Source organism: Hippoglossus hippoglossus, chromosome 24, assembly GCF_009819705.1.
Source record: "Hippoglossus hippoglossus isolate fHipHip1 chromosome 24, fHipHip1.pri, whole genome shotgun sequence".
NCBI lineage: Eukaryota > Metazoa > Chordata > Actinopteri > Pleuronectiformes > Pleuronectidae > Hippoglossus > Hippoglossus hippoglossus.
The window spans coordinates 16,942,414-16,964,015 of record NC_047174.1 but is presented as its reverse complement, the minus strand read 5'-3'; the positions used below and the strand labels follow the sequence as shown (position 1 = coordinate 16,964,015).

At 42.8% G+C, this 21,602-nt stretch overlaps 2 protein-coding genes and 1 long non-coding RNA gene across 4 annotated transcripts; 1 reads left to right on the top strand and 2 right to left on the bottom strand.

The window, feature by feature from the left end:
• Nucleotides 1-1,391: 1,391 nt before the first annotated feature.
• LOC117758490 lies at nt 1,392-3,575 on the bottom strand. Its single transcript, XR_004613299.1, has 3 exons — nt 3,481-3,575; nt 3,180-3,316; nt 1,392-2,083 (listed from the first exon to the last, which is right to left on the bottom strand). It is a non-coding gene; the product is annotated as an uncharacterized LOC117758490 (long non-coding RNA).
• A 5,051-nt stretch (nt 3,576-8,626) lies between these two features.
• On the bottom strand, nt 8,627-10,687 carry paqr8 (progestin and adipoQ receptor family member VIII). Of its 2 annotated transcripts, none has more exons than XM_034580206.1 (2): nt 9,606-10,687; nt 8,627-9,039 (listed from the first exon to the last, which is right to left on the bottom strand). In XM_034580206.1, exons 1-2 carry the CDS (start codon nt 10,653-10,655, stop codon nt 8,956-8,958), a joined length of 1,134 nt encoding a protein of 377 aa, XP_034436097.1. In that variant the 5' UTR covers nt 10,656-10,687; the 3' UTR covers nt 8,627-8,955. The 2 variants fall into 2 exon arrangements, with proteins under 2 accessions (XP_034436097.1, XP_034436096.1); XM_034580205.1 differs by having other exon boundaries at nt 8,627-9,044; nt 9,611-10,687.
• Nucleotides 10,688-13,121: 2,434 nt separating this feature from the next.
• mcm3 (minichromosome maintenance complex component 3) lies at nt 13,122-20,167 on the top strand. Its single transcript, XM_034580238.1, has 17 exons — nt 13,122-13,314; nt 13,592-13,704; nt 14,030-14,238; nt 14,433-14,563; nt 14,678-14,916; nt 15,006-15,114; nt 15,205-15,358; nt 15,458-15,589; nt 15,693-15,901; nt 15,993-16,167; nt 16,256-16,382; nt 16,527-16,677; nt 17,463-17,603; nt 17,725-17,828; nt 17,955-18,028; nt 19,063-19,162; nt 19,418-20,167. Exons 1-17 carry the CDS (start codon nt 13,240-13,242, stop codon nt 19,614-19,616), a joined length of 2,442 nt encoding a protein of 813 aa, XP_034436129.1. The 5' UTR covers nt 13,122-13,239; the 3' UTR covers nt 19,617-20,167.
• Nucleotides 20,168-21,602: the final 1,435 nt, after the last annotated feature.

Below are 21,602 nucleotides of genomic sequence, written 5' to 3'. Positions count from 1 at the left end.
TCTAGCGTTCGGTGTTTACATGCACTGTTTAATTGGAACAGCTGTGTGACGAAAGTGATGAATATTTGATGCATTTGTCTTCCTCTGTGGTTTGGCACATGTTCTACCAGCGCCCTGAAAATGAATATCGATTATCGCTTTAGCTCTGTTAGTTCTGTTGCTCTTCATCAAGCTACAGCTGGATAACAGCATATGCTTTGAAATGACCGTTTTTTGCAAAGTGGAGAAACGTACGTCCCCACGTATATTTACGTCAAGCCTGGCAGCATGCACAGGAAGTAGTCGTGTTAATATGGTAAAATATTTATTTTTATTGGTTATTGAAAAGCTATTAGCCCTCTGAGGTGAGTATATGGAGGGGTTGTAACTAAGGCTTCATGTAAACACACCTAATATGCCAATATCAGTAAATACTGTATGCAACACAATGGCGGCAGGCTTTTTTCACATGCTTAGAAATGTGGCTAGTTGGTGAAAGTGTGTATTATTTTGCCTTCAAATGTTCTTATAACATTGTAACAATACGATTTAGTTTCTTTGAAGCATGCTGGGACCACTATACTCACTGCTGCTTGCAGCTGAAGATGTATTATATTCCAGATATGCAATGCTGAAAGAAGCTTGTCAAGAATGTGTTTTGGAACTTGCTTTGTGCACGGTATGTGGCAACACCCATCGAACTCTCAATGTAGCTTTCTTTGCCGCAACACGGGGAAGAAAGAGCGGTTTGAGTGGAACAAAAGAACTATTTATGAACACTGTTCAACATGGTTGTTTTTTTGTGATCGAAGCTTCCTTCTATGCCAGTGGTAGATGTTTGTTTACCTATAAACCATGTCCTAAAATGTGCCCTATGCAAGTATTTTAGTATAAAGTTTATTCTAGCCCGGTAAGTAAACAGCTGTTAATGCTAATGTTGGCTATGTACCACTAGCGAATACCACTTGTAATGCTTGACTAAAACTGTTTTGTAAGTTATGGGGTAGCAAAGTTTCCTAACTGCATCACAGCATCCAAAAACATCCCTTCACAATATAAACACTTATCCTATTCTTATGATGTGTTATGTGGTCAGTCTTCATCCGTAAAACTTAGTTAATGAGTCACTTAATATGTCACTTCCTGCCTCTGCCTGCTGCACCCAGCTGCTCCACCTTTACTGTTGTGAATGCGTATGTCCAGAGAACCTCCCCCTGTTTTGTGCACGTGTGATTGGCAGACTACGGGTTAACTCCGTAGCCAATTCTCCAGATTTAACCCGTAGGTTATGTGGCTGGTTATTTGGCTCGATAAAAGAAACTTGGAACTGAAGCCGAACTCTAGTGTAGATCAGGTCAAGTCAAGTCAAACAATTCACTGAACAAACAGCATTCATATTCTCAGTCACGTTTCTGCTCAATGAGGTCAAGCTATTAATGGGCTTTGTTTTCTGTTCAAACGTTGAACTGCTCGGACTCTGAGCCCAGCAGAATCAGCTCCCACTTGTGGCAGCAGAGGCCACTGACGCTCAGCACATTGTGTTGCTTTAACTTATTAAAATGCATTAGGTGTAATAGAGTTTAAGTGTCAGCGTGTTATTAAGCTCGTCATTTTGATTGATATGGATTTTGGGATGAAGCATTGAAAATTACAAAATGGAATTATTACTGGTTCATTACTCCATAAACAAATCTTTTGTTCTTATTGGTATTAATCACATTCAATAAATCCTGGTCATGAAGCACTTATAACATCCTGACGAATGATTTCTTATAGTCTTTGAGCAAAACATTGAAGACATCTTTATTGATAACTCTAATCTGTTTTAATTTGTCTCAAAGGTTTCAATCTAATAAGGCCAATAGCTGCTACACAGCCTCTACCATCCTCCTGCTGATAATCACTTATTGCTCCGGATAGGCAGCTAACGAGCTGCAATAGATACAGCACGCTACATTTAAATACCGGAGGTTCTTCTGCGTGAATGGAATGAGGTGTTAAGTGACAGAGTGACAGAAAGCGGGAGAAGGGGAGAAAAATAAAATGTGAGAGAGCGGCAGCTCATACCATTGTTCCATTCACATCGTAGGCATTGGTAGGTTTCCTGCAGATGAGAACAAAGAAAATGAATGATTAAAAAATGTCATGATGGTGTCAGGCATATCTGTTTATGTTACAGTCCTGTTTACATGTAGGTTTGATTTAGGGCTCTAAAGATTTAAAACTCTGCCAGTTTACTCCATGTTCTACTTTCTAATCATCTCGTGCAAGTGAACCGGGTCTTGTGGTCACAGTCTTTGTGTCTATACTGGTCATCAGCCTTCCCTCTCATGTCCTGCTTCACTGCTACATTCAATGATCATGTACAGTTGAGGATATAATGTACAACGTTTTCAGTTGAACTTGTGAGATAACATATCAGTCTGCAGTTCTATCAAAGTCTTTCTTCCTCAAAGCATTCCTTGATGCAACAATGCACCGTGTCTGCTCGTTGTCTCAATCAACACACATTGGCTCTAGTGGCTCTATTAAATACACAATCTTCGGAGTTGATTGACTCCTATCTATCACAATGTTGCCATTCTGATCTCATTCCATTGGGTGACAAACAAGTCCTGGAATGTACAGAGACAGTGTACAAGATAAGACTGTTGTCCCATGTCACTGCTAGGTTGGGCATGACAACCGCAGTAATTTGCGTGCCAAAACACACGTGTCGTCACCACAGGTGGGAGTGGTGACGACCACATATGTGTTTCACGGACACACGCACACCCACACCCAAGCACACATGAATTTCTCATGTCAATCACGCTTAATGACTCAAGTCCAGCCCATTTGGCTCAGCTCCCTTTAAAAGATGTGTGACTGTGCGTCTCTGCTTCCTCCTCAAACAGGCGACACCCTTCACAAAAAAACTATCAAGTCAAACAAGTCTCTGTTCTGCTGCTGGAAAATGATGAATAGGAATTGAAGCCTCGGAAGTGCAGAGAGAAAAATGAACAGCCATTCCAACAGACTTGTTTTAAACTGGCTTAGTCACAGTCACTCATACATTAGGTGACACGTGAATTCCTTTAACTCCCTTTTAGTGACAGCATTAAGGGGTTAAAAGGGTCAAAAGCAGCTCATATTTTACAGAAAACCGGAGCACATGACTTAACTCAAATATTCTTAAATCAATGTAACGTTTCCCTCACCTGAAACACCTGGCACAAAGGACGAGGAGAGTAGCGCTGAGGACGAGGAAGGCGACAAGCGAGATGATGCCCACCTCTGCGGATGAAAACCAACCCAACGTGCCAATCATACCCACTGGAGCCATTGTCCTGGTGCTCTGTAAAGAATGGCAAGACCAAAATCAAATCCGTGTCTCCATGATGTCTCGTAAACATACAGCATGTCACATGTTGAGATCCAGCAGGTAGACAGATTCTTCATCATGAACCACTGGGAGTCTTAATCTATGTCAAATATAAAACAACAGAGTTTATAACTTACTTTTGATAGTGTGTGATTCCGCTGTAGCTCTGCCACCAACTGCGCCCAGTCATTCAGCTGCCTCGGCTTTATATGACTCACAATAGACAGGTGACTTAGGGAGGGACTCTTTCCCTCTGTTATGAAGGAGGTGCTGACAAAAGACCATTAACACCCAAGTGTGTCTGTGTCTTTGTGTCTGTGTGTCTGTGTGTGCCCGTGTGCGCGCGCGTGTGTGCGTGTGTGTGTGTGTGTGTGTGTGTGTGTGTGTGTGTGTGTGTGTGTGTGTGTGTGTGTGTGTGTGTGTGTGTGTGTGTGTGTGTGAGGAACTGTTCACACTGACTGTGGATGAGGGGGGGAACTTGAGAGTTACATAAGAAGACTGGTACAACTCTCACATCTGTCTGTTCTATTCAAAGCTATGGAGACGGTTAGCTTCAACTATCCTGAAATTATAAAGAAGCTTAATAATAAACATAGAGATATTATCTCATGGTTGCTAGATACAGACATGAGGAAATGTCTGTATAATAACCTAAACTTCCTCACCTCAAAAGTTAAAGAATAACAATATGGGGCCCCCTTAAGGATGACACTTCCCTATAATGTGACTGGGTGAACAGATTTAAGGTCCACAATATGAGTAATACCTGGACCACATACACACACCCAGGTATGCGCAGCTATCCTTATTTGGACTTGGCACTATGTTCCAATCATTGTGTACAGCCTAACAAAAACATTATCCCATAACTTAACCATGACCAATTAATGCCTAAACCTAACCTTAACCAGACTACAATGCACATCTTACCCCGAACCTTAAAGGTTCAGTGTGTAAGATTTAGGTGAAAGGGATCTATTGGCAGAACCTTTATATAAAATAATCCTAGAGATGTTTTTACTAGTGTGTTTCATCTAAATTGTACCAATTGTTGTTTTCTTTACCCTAGAATGGGCCCTTGTTATTTATGTACTTTATATTTACATCAGGAGCTGGTCCTCTCTACGGAGGCCGCCATGTTTTTTACAGTAGCTCAGACTGGACAAACTAAACATCTTTTGAGTTTTAATGTCAACTGAAGGCTACCACAGGTTCTCTTTCATGTTTGGAGGGGAAGGGTGGTGTGAGGGGTGTTCAGCTGCAACATGCAACTTCACCACTAGATATCACGAAATTCTACACACTGAACCTTTAACCATGACCTCAGAAATTACATTTTGCATGAGGAGGACCAGGCTCTTGTCCCCATAAGGTCTATTTCTCCTGATGAGGACAGTGTAGATGCTGGAAAAGGTACTAATGAGGTTACATAAAAGAGTGTATACATACACACAAACACATGCACACACACTCTGGCAGCAGTTTACATGACTACAGACTACAACTCTTCACAGAGTCAATTTTATACTCCGTTCTTTTCACATTTTAAATATGCCATCATCTTTGTTATGTTATATTCACATCTTTCCATTTTTACATCACATTCTCACCTAAACTTTTGATATAGCATTGATTCTGTGGTGCCACATTGCCATATGTATTTATAAGTAGTTATTAATTGCCTCGGCTTGTATAGATCTGCTGTAAATACCTAGAACAAGACACACTACTCTTTCAATACACACGTTAATCTCTGTTTCCTGAACTCTGTACAGTGAGCTGATTGGCTGGAACTTCTGAGATCGTACTAACAATGGAGGTATTACAGAAAAAAAGGATCATTGTTCTAATGCGGATGAATTGTATTATTGTGCTTCAGAGATGCAGTTTGAGTTGTTCACATGGAAGCGAGGACATTGTGGTGGATCATTGTGACAAGGTCTGGGCTGGAGTCATGAACTTCAGGGATAATGTGATCATGATAATGATTAAAGTTTGCCTTGCAGTGGCTGACGTCTCAAGTTGGGAGAGATGGTTGCACATATAAGGAAGTTGACAGCAAGTCTTTTTGTCTTAAGACGTGCAAGTTTCCTGTCCTCGATTCTGTCAGACATTCTTATCAGACTTTAAGGGAGTTACCCCATCGAGCACCGAGATGTCACTCTGCCCTCATGCCATGTTAAACATTTCCTGAATCTATTTTCCCCCGGAAAAAAATCAAGGTTCTTACATTTTGTTGTTGACTGTGAAATGAACTTTGTATTGATTTCTGGTTTCACTTAAACCACTTAGTTCAGTCTTTTTAGGAAACTTGCCACATTTTGAATAATACTCTTATTCACTTTGTCTCTGAGGGTTACATAAGAAGAAGTACCACTGTCACATCTGTCTGTTCAGTTCAGAGCTATGGAGACTGTTAGCTTAGCTTCAACAAACCTCTGTCTGAAGGTATGAAATAATCTATATACTTTTCAACACTTTGCTTGAGCTTATTAATAAACAGATTGAAATTATTCCAATACTTGCTATGATGTAGATGCAGAGTCTTGAGGTAATTAATACATTCAGAATCTCATACACACACCCACACACCCACACACCCACACACCTACAATAAACTCCTCTTTGTTTGCAATGGTATCAACACAAAGTTTACACCGACACCCACACCCACACCCACACCCACACCCTCATCCACACCTACTACTTGTTTAACAACCCTATACTGTCATAATCATCTTCTGATGCCCTGCAGAACAGGTCATCTTTAGCTCTCTGCAGCCATTTCGACTCACTCCCTCTCTCCAACAGAGTTATCAGTTTTACTTGGTGGCACAAAATCAATAGATGTGCTTTCTCCGAGAAATAATAATAATAATAATTTTCATTATGGATGCACTTCCTACACAGAGACAAGAGGAAAGAGGAGGGAGATAATCCCCAAACACAAACAGGCTTATTACCACACATGGTGCTAATGCTGGCTGGTTAACAGGTAAACATAGAGCATGATTACAGACTGCACAAATAGGCCAACAGTCAAATTAACATACAATAAATAATTAAAGCCAAACCACATTTTCATTTTTAGAGGACTATTTTTCTAAAGGTTAAAAGAAACATGCTGAAACATGTCAATTAATAATCTCAAGAGATGCTGGCAGGTGAATTTTCTAACCTCTCTGTTTCCCTCTGGTTGGTAAACAAAGCTCTGATGTCGCATTTGTCCTTTCAAAGGTGGCCTGAGCTCTGAGTCACTCGGTGATACCGGGCCATCCTGAGAGTCAACCTGTGGGAATTTACACTTTAAAAAGTCTACAGGTGTGGCCACCAGTGCATGTGCATGGCCCGACAAAAAGACGGCAGAGTGATCGTGAAACACTCTCACAATAACCTGTTTTCCTCTGTTTGGACTTACATGATGTTTACATTAGTGTCCTAACACCATGTATTTGTTTAAGAGGTTCTGTTCTAAATACTCTGCGTCTGTGCCGACATGTCATGTGCAACAAAGTGCTCGTTTCGCTGAGATAAACCAGTTTTTCATCTGCTCTATCAAAATCATTCAATCCTTTAAATTAGGCACGAACAGGATTTTTTCTTTTGTGAACCACTATAATGAAACAGATGAGATCATCGTGAGTGAGTCATCTAGTCACCAGCTGATCCTGTCAGGCCTGTAGTGGTTGCCTTTTGCCCCTGACAGTGTTGTTTTCTGTCGGCTCACAAAAAAACCACACACACACACTGCTCTGGAGGTAGAGGTAGATTTTATTAAAGTTCATTTTAAAAACATTTAAAAAACAAATGAGTTTTATTTATAAATAACATGAGACACCACGTGCATACAACACTCAATAATACATAACCTGGACCAAGGGGAGAATCCTGAGAAAAGGACAGTGCACCTCACGTGTCCTTCCACACTAACCCTAAAAGAACTAGAGATGGGAATTCTCGGATCTTATGGCTTCTTTACTTTTCCAAGAAAAGATGCTCATCGTAAATAATCTCTTGGATGATGATATGAGAGGGTGAGATTTACCTTGAGCCGCTTTTCCACTGGTCAAAAAAACCCACTAACTCCTACTAACATCTGGCTTTTGACTGCCATGGGAATGGATACAATCGGCATTTGCACATTGGGTCAAATGACTCTGCAGTAGGCACAGATTCTTATCGGCAGTGATGGAATCGTGACAACCAGGTGAATGTGCTAATTTGGCAAAACAGCGAAGTGAGAGAGCGCCTCAGTTTGTGATGTCGAACGCAACAGGGGGAAAAGAATAGAAAGGCAAACTCCTCTACTGACAACGGAAAAGGAAATCGCCTTTTTTGTGTGGATTTACCTGCATTTAAGTAGACAGCATATACCTGCTAATTTTGTTGTAAAGAGATGTTAGATATCCCACCAATATCTTTTTGGATGTGTGGATTATGCAAATTCCACATCACTGAAAAGCACAGCTTAACCCTCCGACTTTAAAACAGTGAGGACCCCATCAAAATGTCCTCCAGAAGTTCTACGCTCAAACTGGTGCTCACAATTATATATGTACACACACACACACACACACACACACACACACACACACACACACACACACACACACACACACACACGCACACTGCACTGTAACTGGATTTTCTGAGGGACTTTATCCATTGGCAGGACCGTCCTGCCAACTTGTTTGCATGCGGTCTCTCCTTCTGCCTCAGCGTTAAAATGGCCTCTTTGTTCACCTCATGTAAATCCCACCATTTGGCTCGTCCACCTCAGTGAACGCAAAATAAAACAGAGCTGCACTCTCACTCTCTCTCTTCGTCTTTCTCAATAGTGACACTGCTGCTTACCTCAGGCCGTACTGTGTTCTCTGTGGCAAATAAAGATGTCAAATATTGTTTGTCCAAAACTGTAAGTAAATAACAGCAAGTAAATCATTTTATTCAGCCTTTGCTTGAAAAAAGAAAAACTTGCATCCTTATATATTTCATAGAATTAAGAACGTATTACACATATAGACATCCTGGTGTGTTTCATACTAACATGCTGAATCAGCATTCTCCAAAGAATAGACTCCCCAGCAGTAATTAAATGGGAGGATGATTCACTGTCACAAACTTTACTGAGACATAGTTAGAAAACTATGGAGTTGGGACATTTTCTGCAAAACTTAAACCCTTTTTATTGGGCTGAGTAGGGGAGACTAACTAGCTTGATGTGCCGGCTGGTTAATAAATGATAAAAGGGAGATCTAATATGCATTTAGTGATTTTTTTTACTGTAAATCTAGTGGCTCACCAAATAGATCCAAGTCTTTAAAAGCATATAGAAGGCCAAACTGACTCTTTAACAGCGGACAGTAAACAGTAAGGCTTCCCCCGTCACTTCCTCTCCATTCATTCACAACTAACCAGAGAACAGGTGACATACTTTACGCTTCCGTCACCAACACCACATGACCCGATTACCATGTGTAAACAAAAAGGTGCGACAACAACTCAAACTACAACTGAATGCTACACGTTCAGAAAATGTCAGAGCTGTCACTTGAACCAGACCACAAATTATTTGATTATCATATAAGTAATTAAAATAATTATTACATACTTCACAGATATACAGGTCGTTTACACAAATATGGCTTTTTATGAGTATTATCCTTATTATTATTATCATTAGATATATTTATACCCAATCCCTGACTTTTGTATGCAAACACTCATGCAAGGACATTTGAAGAAATTGTACTTTCTTGATTCTTGTTGTTCTGGGTTTGTACCCTCATGGTTGAATGCACTTATTGTAAGTCGCTTTGGATAAAAGCGTCAGCTAAATGAAATGTAATGTAAAAGGACACACACACACACAGTGGTTTGCACAGCTATCCTTTTCATTGACTTCCATTCAATTTAGACAGCCAAACCAAAACCTTCCCTGACCTTAACCATGACCAGCTTATGCCTAACCCACACCTTAACATATAACCACCCTTCACATGTTACTACTAATCTTCAGAGATGATGTTTAGCCATACCGGGTTTTGGTCCCCACAAGGTCCACTGCCCCTGACAAGGTCAGTGTTTATGCTGTAAAAGGTCCCAAAGAGCTAACAGTAACGAGTACACACACACACACACACACACACACACACACACACACACACACACACACACACACACACACACACACACACACACACACACGCATGTAAACACAGACTAGCACAGACACTTGTCACTCTCTCTCTTGTTTCGCCTGCAGTTGCTCATTCACATGCTTCATTGTGATGACTGCTGTCAGGACGCAACACAGAAACAGGGCGGGGAAGGATACACAAGCCCACCACAGCTGCCTCTCTCCAAATACCTCCACCAACGTATCCCTGCGCCTGGCATAATCCTGGAACAGCGCCTCCAGCTGGAACATTGTGCACAGGGCCAGAAACAGGTGGAAGATCTGGTGACCCTGGACCCCAAAGTCGCAGTGGCCCGGGAAGAAGCGCTCAGGGATTGGACAGGAGAAGAAGAGGGCAGCCAGCATGAAGGAGGCGATCTGGAAGGCGTGGAAGAGCTGTGAGTACTCTTGTGTCCAGGTGACGGTCAACAGGCGGTGGACTACCGGGCTGATGTCCAGCAGGTATGCTAGTGTGGCAGGGATCACCTGGTAGATTTTGCGCTGCAGCGGATATGGCCGCCTGTACCTGAACTTGGCGAAACAGCAGCAAGCACAGAAGAGCCATGCACAGAAAGCAGCTCCGGGTAGAAACAACTGCCCAACGCAGCTCTCCCTCCATGTTGTCTCTGACGCATAGAAATAATGTCCAAGTGAGCACCCGTACTGATACACGGCTATACCAACATAGTCTATGCAGAAGAAGAGGTAGTGTGCGTGTTCAGAGTGAGACTGCAGGAGGTGAGCTGTCGCACTGCAGAACAGACAGGTGAGACAAGACACCATGAAGAGGCACAGAGGTAGAGAGGCTGTATCCAAGGTGTACCCCAGGGCGCCAGCATTGGCAGACCAGCGTATCAGCAGCACAGGACCTGCTAGCAAATGAGTCCACACATTCAGTGACTCGTTGTGTCTCTGGAATAGACTGAGGAGGTAGCAGCGCCAGTTCTGTTTGACCGGACGGTAGCCTGACAGGATGTAGGGCTCTCGGAACAGGCTGGGGACCTGTGAGGCCTTGACCGTGGGGCTCGGCAACTGCAGGGAGGTAGGTACGATGTCCCATGGCCGAGGGAGGTGGGCAAAGTAGTTCATGTTCAAGGTAAGGGTCCTGACCCGTTGCAGGATATCGCCAGACATAGCTGAGTGATGGAGGTGGCAGAGAAGGAGGATGTGGACCACAGACAAAAGTGGACTGTAGGAACACAAAAACAGAAAGTCAGTCAGTGCTTAATACAAGGTGAGGGAAATTAAAACTGCAGACAAAAAGTAATACAACTCCACACAAAGCAGTTAGAAACATGCCAGGACATTTTTCACAGACAGATTAATGAACAAGAACTGTCCTGACACACTGCAACAAGCCCAGTTAGTAGTATGGATGTGGCTACATACATTGAAAACACAGTGGTATGGATGTGGCTACAAACTACTGTGTTTCCAAACTAAAACAATCTGAGTCCACACAAGTGTTTTGGCTCCATATGAGTTTTAGTCCCCATCAGTACAAACACACCTGAAAACGCGCATCCTGCAGTGGTGAGTAGAGTAAACAGAGACAGTACTCAAGTAAAAGTATTTTTATTTTATAATTATAATGACTCAAGTAGAAGTAACGTAAAAATATGCACTTGCGTAAGAGTAAAAAACTGCTCAAGTAGTGAGTAACTTCATCAGAATGTATTGTGTTCAAACAGGATATTATGAGGTAATAACAATGTTAAGTCACATTGATTGTAATTATTAAATTGACATATTCAAAACTAGGCAAATGCCTAAATGCAAGCTGTAAAGCACTGTTTGCTCTCCAACCTTCACTGAATCCTCAAGGCTTGGTTGCAGCCAGCATTGTGTGTGCAGATATTCAGTTTCCAACACAAACTGAAGTTTAACTTGAAAAGGTTAACCTAATTAACACAAGATAGGACAATGCAGACATTCGAAAATAAAAACAATATTCATAATAAATAATAATAATAATAACAACAATATTCTATGCCATAAAATATAAATCTTCCAAACTAGGTCGTAAGATAAACAGGTGAAGAGCACAAACAAGTAAATCTGCAAATTCGGCAAAAAACTACTCACAGAAGTACAATTTAGTTAAATAACTAGCCAAGTACATGTAACAGAGTAAATGCAACATGTATACCCACCCCAGAATAACAGCTCCTCATCTTCACATGTAAACAGTTGTTTCGTTTTAAAATGCAGAATTTAACTGCACAACAGCTGTTGGCACTAACAACAGATTGAAAAACACTTGTAATTATTGATCCATGTTGTTCTACAAGTAGCTGAGGCCGATGCTGTTTCCTCTTCTTCTGCAGAGGGTCCTGTGAGAGAAGCTTGTGGAAACAACGAAGGCGACCAGAAAAAAGATACCCGTCCAGTTTTAAAAGGCAAAACAGGCCCAGCAGCATTTTCAAGCTTTTCTGTTTTAGCTGCTCTAAAACTCCAGTAGTGTTGACCTCCATATTACAACTTAACTATGTAACCCCAATGTTATCCCCAATGGCTGGTGGTTATATACTGTGTGTGTAAGGATAAACAAAAAGTCAGGAATGCCCATGTTTTACAAATTGTGTCTGGCTTCACTCCACAGTGCTAAAAAATAAAAAAAGAAGTGTCAGGAAAAAAGTCACAAACAACACAATAAAAAAAAAAGTGAATAATAATGGAGAAGGACTGAATCTCAAAGTGTCTATTTAGTAACTTCTACTAATATTCAGATTTACATTTAATAAATATTTAATAAATCATTTTGATTATAGATTCTTTGTTGGTTTTTGCCTGTACCTGAGTTTTCCTTGTGTTTGGATTTATGTTGTCTCCCTGAGTTCTGTTTCCTGTTTATTTTTGTGGTTTCTGCTCCTTGTGTGTTTCCACCTTTTACTTCCTGTCTCCCGACCTTGTGTTTGTCTGCACACATGTTTCACCTGTGTCCAATTACCCCGGCCTCCCCTGTGTACGGGTCTCTGTGCTTACCTTGGTCGTCGTACATGGTCGTCTCTCCACCCGTTGCCATTTCTCCTCCATCATCCCTCACTTGTTAGTGTCTTATTGTGTTCCCTTGCTTTTTCTGTTTTTCTCTTTTGTGTTTTTTAAGAAATGTGGACTTTTTGGACTTTGTTTTGTAAAGAACTCTGCCTCATTAAAAGGACACTTTTTGTTTAAACGTTTGTGTCTCTACATCTTGGGTCCTCCTGCTTTAACTAAATCTGACAGCATGAGCCTTTAACATTCCTACTCGCTCACAGCGAGTTTGTGTTGCTCGGGACCAAATGAATGTTTATTTACATGTGTGTTGTTGCTGTGGGAGTTAATGGTTTCTGAAATACCATTGTAAACATGCAGTGTTTGGGGTTCTTAGAAATGTCGCCATCCCCTGGACAAATGCACAAACGCTTTATTTCGTTGCCTTTCCTCCATTTTTTTTTTACAGCCCTCCTCTTCCTGCTCTGTTTTCGCGGGAGTTCTCCGAGTAGGCGGGGCCACGTGGTGACACCGACGATTCTATTGGACAGCTGCACGTTTCCGCGCCGACTATGCAAAGCAGCGCCGGTGGAGTTGACCAATCGCGCTTTACGTTTTGCTCGTGCCCGGCACGCTGTGGCGCGAAACCCTGATCAGTTGCGTGGTTGAAGGCGGCGGAGGAAACGGCACCTAACTCTGAACAATATATTAGTGAGTTTACAAGCGGAATCAATAATCGAACATAATGGCGACCGACGTGGTAGATGACCTGGAGATGAGGGAGGCTCAGAGGGATTACCTGGACTTCCTGGATGATGATGTAAGTCTAACTTTAGTCCGGTCAAACAGTTGAAGTGTCGTGAAACCATGCGGGCACCACAAAAGAAGCAGATCTCATTTAATCAGATGTTTCACTGATGGTTTTGGAAACAGTTTGCAGATGCTGCGCGTTGTTATGATTCAGTTTGAGTCCTGATGTTGTGTCAGGTTCGAGGCGTCTTGTCTCCCTGAGATCAGAGAATCGTTGTCACCGAGAAGAGTTTGATTCAAAGTGAACGAACATCAAGCATCTGTCTGTTTTTTCCTCCATCCTGCAGCAAGACCAGGGCGTTTACCAGAGTAAAGTCCGGGACATGATCAGTGAGAACAAAGCTCGACTCATCGTCAACATCAACGACCTGAGGAGACGCAACGAGGCCCGAGCTGCAAAGTAAGTCACTGTGTGTGTGTGTGTGTGTGTGTATGCGGACTGATTAGTTTGATTAAGTTAAGCAACTTGGCACAAAGAGCTGTTCTGAGCATGCATGGATCCATATTCTCAGTAGTTTTTGTGAGTCTCTCACACTTTATAATTTGTTGCATACAGGAGCGTTTTCTAGGGACTTTGGGGCCCCAGGTGGGCCTTACATAGAACCTAACTAGTTAATACATAAAGTTTTCACTATGAAAGCCATATAGTCAGATTCCTGTGTTTTGCTGTCATCAAACATTTCTCTCTTGAGTCCATGACCCAAATATTCCTTGTCCTCCACCAGACTGATGAAAAACGCCTTTGAGGAGCTGCTCGCTTTCCAGCGGGCACTGAAGGACGTGGTGGCCTCGGTGGACGCCACCTACTCCAAGCAGTATGAGGAGTTCTTCATCGCCCTGGAGGGCAGCTTCGGCTCCATGCACGTCACCCCCCGCACCCTCACCGCACGTCTGCTGGGCAGCATGGTCTGCGTGGAGGGCATCATCACCAAGTGTAAGTTCTCTATTGATCACCCCCCCCCCCCCCCCCCCTTTCTCTTTTGGGATCTACAGTCTACCCTCTTTAACACCATCTGAAGTAATGTAGTGATTCAGTTAAATACTATTATCCCCTGCTGGTTTCAGGAGGGCCTCATAATAATAGTTGTATAACGAGATTCTTCGATTAATTTCCTTCTTTTTCTTCAGGTTCTCTGGTGCGTCCCAAAGTGGTGCGCAGTGTCCACTACTGCCCGGCCACTAAGAAGACGATGGAGAGGAAGTACACAGACATGACCTCCCTGGACGCTTTCCCTTCCAGCGCCATCTACCCCACCAAGGTAACGTAGCATAAATGCAGGCTGATCCCCGTGGCATCAATCAGAAGACAAGGTTCTAACAAACGTGTCCAAAAGTCACAGGGTCCATGCTCACTTGATTCCCTCTCCTAATAGGATGAGGAGAACAACCCGCTGGAGACGGAGTTCGGTCTGTCCGTCTACAAGGACCACCAGACCATCACGGTGCAGGAGATGCCAGAGAAGGCGCCCGCCGGCCAGCTCCCCCGCTCCGTGGACATCATCCTGGACAACGACCTGGTGGACGTGGTCAAACCAGGAGACCGAGTGCAGGTGATCGGGACGTACCGCTGTCTGCCGGGAAAGAAGGGAGGATTCACCTCCGGCACGTTCCGGTGAGACACCACCTTGTATGTTAACTGTCGCAGCTGCAGATTTCATCCCCCTGCGTTCTCACGAATTTTGCATCCCCTCCCCTCCTCAGGACCATCATGATCGCCTGCCACGTCAAACAGATGAGCAAGGAGATGACCCCGTCCTTCTCTGCTGATGATGTGGCCAAAATCAGAAACTTCAGCCAGAGTCGCTCCATAGTAAGACCTCATGCTCCCATTTGGACACGTTTGGAAAAGCAACTAAGTCTCACGTGAGAAGATTAAAACCCCTTTTCTGCTTTCAAACAGGATGTGTTCGATCAGCTGTCTCGCTCCCTGGCTCCCAGTATTCATGGGCACGAGTACATCAAGAAGGCCATCCTCTGCCTGCTGCTCGGCGGCGTGGAGAAGGTGCTGGAAAACGGCTCGCGCATCAGAGGAGACATCAACGTCCTCCTCATTGGTACCAGCGCCTTCCCTGCTGATGTTCTCATTCAGTCAGGAAGCTCGAGTTGAAGGTCAAACTAATGTCGTCATGCATTGTCCTTTTTGTTTTGATCAGGTGATCCATCAGTGGCCAAGTCCCAGCTGCTGCGTTACGTTCTCCACACAGCTCCCAGAGCCATCCCCACCACTGGACGAGGCTCCTCTGGTGTGGGTCTGACCGCCGCCGTCACCACCGACCAGGAGACCGGTACGACGCGCACACAAATGCATCCACTGGCGCACAAATGTACTGTAGCTCTTTTAAGTTTCTGTACTGATCACAGCGTGTGACCTCATCCTCTCTCCATTAGGTGAACGCCGTCTGGAGGCAGGCGCCATGGTGCTGGCCGACCGGGGCGTGGTGTGCATCGACGAGTTCGACAAGATGTCCGACATGGACCGTACGGCCATCCACGAGGTGATGGAGCAGGGCCGCGTCACCATCGCCAAGGCTGGGATCCACGCCCGCCTCAACGCTCGCTGCTCCGTGCTGGCAGCTGCCAACCCCGTCTATGGCAGGGTAAGTAACCACATAATGGCTAATGTGTGATGCAGCAGCTGCTCTGTGTTTTTTTCCTCATGTAAAACTCTCCCGGCCTCCTCGTTCCCAGTACGACCAGTACAAAACCCCCATGGACAACATCGGCCTGCAGGACTCCCTGCTGTCACGTTTCGACCTCCTCTTCATCATGCTGGATCAGATGGACGCCGAGCAGGACCGCGAGATCTCCGACCACGTGCTGAGGATGCACCGCTACCGGGACCCCCGCGAGCAGGAGGGAACAGGTACTGTGAATCAGGGCTTTTCTGTATAACAAGTTAATACTTATTTAGAAATGTGGAATGATGCATTTTGTTGTTTTTGCCGTTTTAGCCATGGCAATGGGCGGGAGCGTAGACGTCCTGGCTACAGAGGACCCAGACGCTATAGTAGAGGAGCACGAGGAGCTGCAGATCTATGAGAAGCACAACAACCTGCTGCATGGGAGCAAGAAGAAGAAGTACGTACACACACACACACACACACACACACACAACTCTGTCCTGGAATGATGGAAACATCACAAACCTTTTTCCTCTGTCGACGTCGTGGGCTATGGTAAAAAAAAAACAATTGGGTTAAGTGAATCTTTCTTTTGTTTCAGGGACAAGATTGTGAGTAAGGAGTTCATGAGGAAGTACATCCACATCGCTAAAGGTGTGACGCCTGTGCTGACAGAGGAGGCTGCCAAACACATCGCAGAGGAGTACTCCAGACTGAGGAGCCAGGAGCAGATGGCTGCCGATATCGCCAGGGTGAGTGGAGCAGCATTGCCACTCTTAGATGTTCACCACATTTTAGTGGATGCACTGGGTTATATTCAGTAAGAGTCTTCCTCAGAGCTGCGTGATGTGTACTTGTTGTTGAGGAGACACCACTGTGGAGTCTCAGATGAAAAAGTGTTTTCTAGGCTTTGCTTAGCACAAGAGAGCTGGTATCATACGCGTTGCTTTTTGTTTCGCGTTTGTTTCTGTTCTTGTCTCTGGAAGTCAGTGGCGAGCGCTTCCTTACTGGTGACGTCTCACACTTCATAAAAGATGGCCACTTTTGTTTGGTTGGCTAATAGCAAACGTGTAGTCCATCGTGTCTCTCACCAACGGCACGGCAAGAATTCATGACTTAATCATAATCTAACACGGTGACCAATTTAACAGACCACAACATCTTAGAGTCTGAGCCCAGGATAACTGAGACACTGAAATAACAGCGCCAATGTTAATGTGGCCAGAAACCCATTTACTTCTCCCACTGAGTGGAAATGTCAGCGTGATTTTAAATCTAGTTGGGGACCAGTTGGGAGTTTCTCCTGGTGAAAACATGTAGTGTTTGACCCCCGCCCTGTACCATACACTACTTAGGGTGTAGCAGTTCATCGTTTGCCACTTTTTGTACCTAAATATTTTCATTGTGCCTTTTTTAAAGTCATGCAAACAACTTGTGGCAGCTTAACTCCTAAGAAGCCAGTGTAACATCACATGTACAACCCATGATGTGTTTGCATGTATGAACTGGCTCTGATCTCGGTCCCTCTCCTCCTCAGACTTCTCCGGTGACGGCCCGAACACTGGAGACGCTGATCCGTCTGTCCACAGCTCACGCCAAGTCCCGCATGAGCAAGGCGGTGGAGATGGAGGACTCGGAAGTGGCTGTTCAGCTCGTCCAGTTTGCCTACTTTAAAAAGGTGTGTACTGCTCCGTAGATCTCAACAATGCAGCAATATTAGTTTTTACACAGCACAAGGGGACTGAATATTCCTGCAGTAACATGTCAGTGAACTCCTCTCTGTTTTGCCTTCTGTTCAGGTTCTGGAGAAGGAGAAGAAGCGTTCGAGAAAGGAGCGAGACTCCGGCTCGGAGGAGGAGGAGGAGACGTCCACTCAGCGTTCCCAGAGAACTCAGAAGAAGAGGTAAACAGTCGGTGAAGCACAGCTGAACAACACTCTTGCACTCGCCAAGCGTAGAAACCCTTCTCCTGGCTTTACTTCCTCTTCTGTCGCTGTTGGTAATCTGTGATAATATCCTGTGTCCTGCAGGGGGCACCAGGGTTCTCAGGGCAGTGAGGGCTACAGCCCATACGACTTCAGCGAAGAGCAGAACGTCCCTGAGAGTAAGCGTTTCACAGTTTTTTGTCCATTCTTGTATTTTTATAAAGATGAATCTAAATATATATATTTTTTTAAAGCAAAATAATACTTTTGTATATGATCTTGTGACATTTTATTTCACTGCTTAGATTTGTGAAATTGTACAATTGATCAAATGGTTTACTCATTTGTTTATCATACCCACAATGCCCTTGGTTGCACTATGTGTTCATGGACTATAAATAAACCAAGCTGACTTGAAAACACTTTCAAATAGAAATAATAGAAACAGGTGTGACATACAGGCAAAAACAACTTGTTTTTCATTTAAAGCTATTTTATAGTGTGTAAGCTACAAACTCATTCAGAAAGTCAGCTTGGGAATTGCTGAATAAGTATAATTTTGAGGTACTTCTACTGGAGTATTGCCATTTTTGCTACTATATACTCTTGGGTCATCATATTACAGAGGGAAATGTTCTTTTTTTTTTTACTCCACTTCATTTATCTTTAGTTACTTTTGAAGATAAACTTTTTTACATGGTCAGCAAGTTAAATACAATGTGTTTTATGATAGAGGAACCCACCTAACATTATTTAAAGTTGTTAAAATGACCATGATTTGAAATTAAGTGTGTAAGACAGGGATTTTTTTTTACCGTATATTTATATTAAAGTATAGTGGTTGTTTTTCTACTTTTGCTATAGTAAATGATCTGAGAACTTGAAGCACTGCAAGAAAGTTGAGGGTTATAAATTATATCCAAAGATGTTTTTTAAACTTGTATTTAGTATGTTGTATTTTCAATGTTTTTGTTATTAATCAATATTCAACAAGTAAACGTATATCATTCAAAGAGATAAATACACGTATTCCGTTATGTTGCTCAAAGTAACATTGCAAATGATGATATTGCACAGTTAGGCATATATTATTTTATATTATATTATTGAGAAATACTTGAGGATACTTTAAATCTTCACATCATTGTCATATACAGGTTATGTGTCACTTCCTGTATGAAAGAGTTCTCACATTGTTCCTTATGCTCTTTAGTTCAGGCTGGAACCCCGAAACCAGCCAAGCCACAGCGAGAGGAGGCGGAGCCCATGGACGCCACATCACAGGCTGAAGACGCTGAGCTGTCTGCAGAAAGGTGGGTGACTGATTCCTGCCAGAGTTTCAACAATGTAGATGATATTAAATATTCGATCCCGAGTCTGCTTGATTTCTATTTGAACAAATCAGTTCCAATGAATAGAGCTGGTTGAAATATATTTTTGGGTGAAGGGGAGTCTGTAGACTCACATTTATCTTTTAGAACAAATTACAGCTTGTTTCGACGATGTTTGTTGATTCATACTTAAATATTAGTTGACAAACATGAACTTTTTTTCCTTTTTCTCTCTAGACTGAAAGAATTCAAGTCGTCCCTGTTCGCCGTGTTCCAGTCGGCTCACGCTCAGTCTGTGAAGATGAAGAGCCTGATGGACGACATCAACAAGGAGCGCCAGGAACTTTTCACGGAGCCCGAGGTTCGCGCCGCTTTGGCTCGCATGCAGGACGACAACCAGGTCATGATGGCTGATGACATCATCTTCCTCATCTGAGCGAGGAGTAGGAGGACGATGACTGTTTCTGAAATGGATGACATGAACTTTGAAAGAAACAGTGATTCATATTAACATGTACATTTTGTTTGTTTCACCTGGTTTTGGACATCTCGTTGCTTTTATGCTGTTTTCTACAAATTTTCCTAAAATGCAGTCTAATGTTGAATTTACAACCAGTCAGACACCTGACCTGTTATCTGTAATTCCACATCGGGCAAAAACATTATTATAAGGAATTTGGATCGCATAAGATGCAGCTTAATCTATCAAGTCAAGTTTTATTCTTGTATGCACTTGTTTCCTTCCAGGTAATGTTACTTTATAATGTCGTTATTATCACAGATTACTGTAAGTGTTATGAACAAACATTTCAGTTCATGAGAAGAAGGCAGGGTTTTTTTCACTGTGCCATAATAATCACGTTATTAAGTAGTTTTACCAACACTCCAGTTGGCTGGGTTTGTATATAGTTGATGAAAAGTTTTCAAATTGTTAATTAACTGTAGTTGTTAATCCAAAAAAATTAAATGTCATGCTTTGGAAATGGGCTTGGATTGTTAGATGAATGTTTTAATGTCACTTTATCCACCTACTAATTCCACAAACGTCTTTCTGTCCGTCTGTCTGTGGAACGCATATCTCACGAACCCTTTATCTCATCGGCTTCACACTTGACATGTGTATTTTAATTTGCCAGAGGAAGTGCAGGGCCACTTTTGGTGAGATTTGGACTCGTGATATGTTCAGTATTAATAAAACCAGTGCTCTGTAGTGGGAGAGTGGGTCAGTAAGCTTTCAGTCTGTGGACGGAGCAGAACATGTCTTTTGCTATGACCTCTGATAAACTACAGCAGCGGTTGGCAGCTCGTTCACACCACTGGTCAATATCAGCGCCAGACCATTTTGATAATTAGATCTGTTTTATTTAACCATATTCGACTGAAAGACATTCACTGGTGCTAATATCTGTCATGGCAACAACATAGAATCTGTCTCAATTTTGTTTTACAAAGTAAAAGCACAACATTCCTGTAGTTGCTGCAATGCTTTATACCGAACTCTATTACAGAGCTTTTATTTTGAAAAGTTTTGAACTTTCCTCTAAAAATTGTTTGCTGTTTAACAAAGAACTCTGAGATAGTTGACATGCAACGTATGAAGAATAACCACAGTTAGTAAATAATTCAAAGTTATATGTAAACACGTGAACAACGATCAAGCTTATTCAGTTTCACTTTATGAAAAACATTGACTATAAAAGCTTCACTGCAGATAAACCAGGTTGGATAAACACCGTTTTATAACCTCACTCTGCAACTAGCCTGGTTATAAAAAGGGTTAGGGTTTACATTACAAACAAACAGGAGAAATCACCGCTTGTCTAGTGCTAAGTTTGTTCTGTGATCTCCAAGGTTTCTCAGGCCCTGGCTGCAGTCTTGTTGACCTATTATTTATGTGACCGTAAATTTGTTTGGATGCTGGAACTGCCTGCAACTTTTTGGTTTCCCATCAGACCCAAAATATCCAACCTCTTCCGGTATGTGCACCGGTGTGTTTACAAGAAGTAATTTATATCAACCTGCAATATATCCGGACCTCAGTGTGTGGGAGGCAGGCCCCGTAGTGATACACCTCTTGACTGGTTAGTACTTCACTGTTCAACCACCATCTTCCTTCTCACACTTTTTTACTCTGAACGGAAAGTGTAAATAAGTAGAGCAGCTTTACCCTGAGTCAGATATTTCAGGTCATTGGGGAACACAGCATCTTTGCACCCACACATTAAAAACCTTCTGTATCTGATCTTTGGCTCCATAATGTAAATTGTAATGTAACTGTGGCTCCGATCAGTCGGTAGATATGATCAACAATCACTCAAATCATGCAAAAAACGCTCCTAGAAACCGCTGCTGCCATCCAACCTCAAGCTTGAAACACCCACGGCTGACTCATATCAAATAGACTTACGTCTCTCTCAAAACT

Coding starts and splice junctions, on each gene's coding strand:
- paqr8 (XM_034580206.1), bottom strand. CDS start 10,655: ATGTCTGGCGATATCCTGCAACGGGTCAGGACCCTTACCTTGAACATG. Junction 9,040..9,605: donor AGCATGTGAATGAGCAACTG/CAGGCGAAACAA, acceptor AGTCAGGGATTG/GGTATAAATATATCTAATGA.
- mcm3 (XM_034580238.1), top strand. CDS start 13,240: ATGGCGACCGACGTGGTAGATGACCTGGAGATGAGGGAGGCTCAGAGG. Junction 16,678..17,462: donor TGGCTGCCGATATCGCCAGG/GTGAGTGGAGCA, acceptor TCTCCTCCTCAG/ACTTCTCCGGTGACGGCCCG. Junction 19,163..19,417: donor GCTGAGCTGTCTGCAGAAAG/GTGGGTGACTGA, acceptor TTTTCTCTCTAG/ACTGAAAGAATTCAAGTCGT.